Source organism: Phialemonium atrogriseum, assembly GCF_030411735.1.
Source record: "Phialemonium atrogriseum strain 8032-3 unplaced genomic scaffold QBC33scaffold_50, whole genome shotgun sequence".
Taxonomy (NCBI): domain Eukaryota; kingdom Fungi; phylum Ascomycota; class Sordariomycetes; order Cephalothecales; family Cephalothecaceae; genus Phialemonium; species Phialemonium atrogriseum.
This window is the reverse complement of record NW_026848187.1, coordinates 33,210-36,696: the sequence shown is the minus strand read 5'-3', so window position 1 is coordinate 36,696 and position 3,487 is coordinate 33,210. Positions and strand designations below refer to the sequence as shown.

General features: G+C 55.0%; 1 protein-coding gene across 1 annotated transcript; it reads right to left on the bottom strand.

The window, feature by feature from the left end:
- Window positions 1–421: 421 nt before the first annotated feature.
- Window positions 422–3,180, bottom strand: QBC33DRAFT_624053 (uncharacterized protein; the record flags this gene model as incomplete). The annotated part of the gene is made up of 5 exons (XM_060432928.1): window positions 422–2,111; window positions 2,343–2,412; window positions 2,497–2,577; window positions 2,701–2,786; window positions 2,823–3,180. The coding sequence occupies 5 exons, from the start codon at window positions 3,178–3,180 to the stop codon at window positions 520–522; spliced, it is 2,187 nt and encodes a 728-aa protein (XP_060278139.1). The 3' UTR covers window positions 422–519.
- Between the last annotated feature and the right edge of the window lie 307 nt (window positions 3,181–3,487).

Genomic DNA, 3,487 nt, shown 5'->3' with positions numbered 1-3,487 from the left:
CGCGACAAACCCCGGCAGTCCCACAAGCGAAGCACCTTGCGACCAAAGATTGATTGGTGGATCAAGAAGCGAGGACCCGCAATCCCGTCACGCTCCTGCCCGCGGAAAAAAGTGCAGAGCACCCCCCACTGGACAGCACCGAAGGAAACCGTTGGCAGGTGCTTTAGCGGACAGCCCGGCCACAAAATTGGATCCAGGAAGAGAGGTCGGGTTTTAATCTGCCCCGAGGGAACTGTTTTTCCACACTCCACCGCATACCCACAGTCGGAGTAACAATAAGAACAACAATACTAATAATTACTTGCAGACACAACGTAATTTTCAATTGCCCGTGCCTGCCAAACTGTGGCATTCAAGGAATTACGTTGTTACAAGGTTACTGCGCCCAGTGTTTGCAATATACTTACATTGACAATCCAGTCTGTGATAAAGTTACTCGTCCCTCGGTAATACCTCCTATCCCCTCAAAACCCCGCCTCTGCCTCCATAAGATGGCAACTTTCCATGTCATCCAATTCCCTATCCATAAGGATGTTGCTTCCAAAACGGTCTCAGCCATGCAACAAGAGAAGGGTAGAACTTAGCTCCGTGGACAACAAGCTTCCCCCCATCAGTAAGTTCGGCATCGGTAGTATCCCAGTCACCCCCCGCGCAATAACCCCGGTCACTGCACGCCTCGCGAAACTCATCAGCCGTCGGCAAGCCCCAACCACCAGGATACAGCCGGTCATCATCAAACAACGCCCATGCGCGCTGCCTGTACAGGCGCATAAGCTCGCCGCAGCAGTCCTCAGAGGTCCTAGAACTCCGGTGCCAGAAGACCACAACTGAGTCCTCCGTCAGCGGCTGATGGCCATACTCATCGTCCTCCGTCAGCGGCCGAGGGCCATACTCATCAACCATCAGGTCATGGACCAACCGCCGGAAACGCGATGAGCCCGACGCTAGAACGCCGGTCAGGACATCGAAGCCAGCACACGCCAAGATCGAAACGAGGGGCTGGCTCCAGCCCTGCTCTCCGGCGTCGTCCCAGTCAGCAGCGATGCCGTCGTCGGGAAACTCGTCTTCGCCCACCTCAGGGGCATATTCAAGGTGCGGATACCGCGTAGACCCTTCGAGGCGACGGGGGAGGTCGGCGTGGACTTCGCCGGCGATCAGGGCGCCGTAGAGGGTGAGTACGTACTCGCGCACACAGGTGAGGAGTTGGAGGTCCGGGGGGAAGGGAGCGGTGTTTTCGTAGCTGGAGAGGATCGCCCAGTTCCAGTGTTGGAATCGGGAGCCTGGGCGGTGGTGGGGTTCGTCGTCACCGTCTTGGTCGTCATAAGCGTCGCTTGTGCGGTTGCTGTTGAGACAGGTCAGATCGCATGCTTCGGAATCTGCTGCCCACTCTCGTCTGCTTATGGGCCCGTAGATCTTGCATAGAAGCTCGTATCGGAGAAACGCCCTGAATATCCGCCGGTGCTCGTCAAGCGTTAGAACGTCTGTATCAAAGTCGGCGTTGCACAGCTCCGGAGACGTCCGAAGGAGCCGCTGGTTACTCCCCTGGGCAAAGTCGGGATGTGACCAGGCTGGCAGCCGGCGATACGCCCAAGGGAGGTAGCCGCTTGTGGCTTTGGAGAGGTAGTCCTTGACGTACAAGCAGACCTTCTGGTACAGCGAGTCGAGGGCTTTCATGGTGGGAATGTCCGCCGCGAGGAACGGGTCCGGAAACCGCTTGGCTCCCCACGTCTGAAGGTGTGCATCGATTGCTGTTATGCGGCCGCTCGGGTGGATTGTAGGCGTGGATGTTGGAAAAAGAAGGACGGCCATTGCGTCCTGGACAAGGGAGCTGTCGCAGAGATAGTGCTTGGAGTCACATTTCTCAGCGAACACCTCAAGGATGGCGTGTTGGCGATATAATGCCGGGGATGCGTGGTTGAAGGAGACGACGTCTTGCCGATTGGGGAGACGTACCAGAATCTCCTTGAGGATCGCGGGCGAGAGTTTATTGAACGGATCCATGGAATCTTCCATATGAAGAGCGTATTGCGTTGGTTCTAGCGAGGTCACCGTGTCTGTCAACGGGAGACTGGGTTTTTGGAATGGAAGAGAAATGAACGGCTGTGTCAAGTCTGTAATAAAATATCCAGTGAGTCAACGGGTGAGTCACGTTTCGAAGGTTCTTGATGGGACTTTAAAGTTCCGAGCGGTAAAACTTTATCTGCCATGACCCGTTCCACGAAGCTGCTCATGCGCGAGGTTAAAAGATATATGCATGTAGTTGCTTATGTATGCCAACAAAAGTGTGCTATTGCATACCTGACAAAAGCAAAAAAAAAAAAAAAAAGTGCAGACGCCGAGACCACCGCCGCACGACCACCCCTTCTTCATGGCGTTTGCAGGTGGCACAACGGCGTGCAGCTCCTGTAGCGACTAGTAGTGAAGGAGATTGATATAAGCGAGCCTCTTTTCAAGCCCAGTTTTTCTGTAGGTCCTTCCTGACACAAACTGCCATACCGGCATGTAGTTCTGCTTCCTCAACGATGTCTTGATATTGCCCTTCCATTCGTCGCCTTTAGCCGGCTGGTGTAGCCGGTACTGTTAAATGATCCCACCATACTCCGTTTGTAAAGCAGATAACTAGGCAGGACACGCTGGTTGCAAGCCTCCTGTCAAGGCTTGTCATGTTATCAAGAAAGGCTCCCGGAACAGGCTCGCGACATTGCTCTGCTTGCTCAGCCAGCCCCAGCTCTTGTTCCAACGCATCAAATGAGCCGCGTCCAGGTGCAGGAACAAGCGGGCAGATCCTGGCGAAGAAGTCACGGAAAACATCACCGACTGACCTCGACGCTGCTCTGCTTCCTCCATCACATCGGGCAAGGTCCAGGGTAAAGCGGTTGTATACATTGCCATGACTGAGGAAGAAGGCTTTCTGTGATAAGTGGCCTCGGCGTTGGTTCGCGCCGTGGCCCCGTGGTTGCTCGTCGAGCTGACTGCCAGCCTCAGCGCGCCAAGAATGGGCCTAACCGACCGACATCGCCGCTCTGTGTGCCGGTCCGACCCCGATCGCACCCAGAAAGCCATAGCAAGGCTATTGGATCTGCAGTGGCAGGAAGTGGTGCCCATCGGCTTGGAGATGGGGGGCAATGCCCAGAGACACGAGCTTCCGACGAAGGCCAAAGAATACATCCATTTCTTCATCTAGAGGGTGGCTTATGTGAAACAGGTGACAGATCCCCTCAGGTACACAGACCATCCAGGGATAGAAGCTGGAAACTCCGACAAGGCACGCCTTGACACTTGATGCTCAAGCACCCCAGGCCTAACCGCAACAACCCCATGCCTTGAGGAGGCCTTGATTGTCTCCTTTGCATAGCTGGAGTGAATTGATGCCCTTGCCTAGGACGTCCATGGTATAGCTCACAAAGGCCGAGTCGATCTCGGCATCGAGTTGCCCAAGATCTTAATTCTCACGCGCAGCGTCTCATGGCCTTGAAGCGCAGAGCAT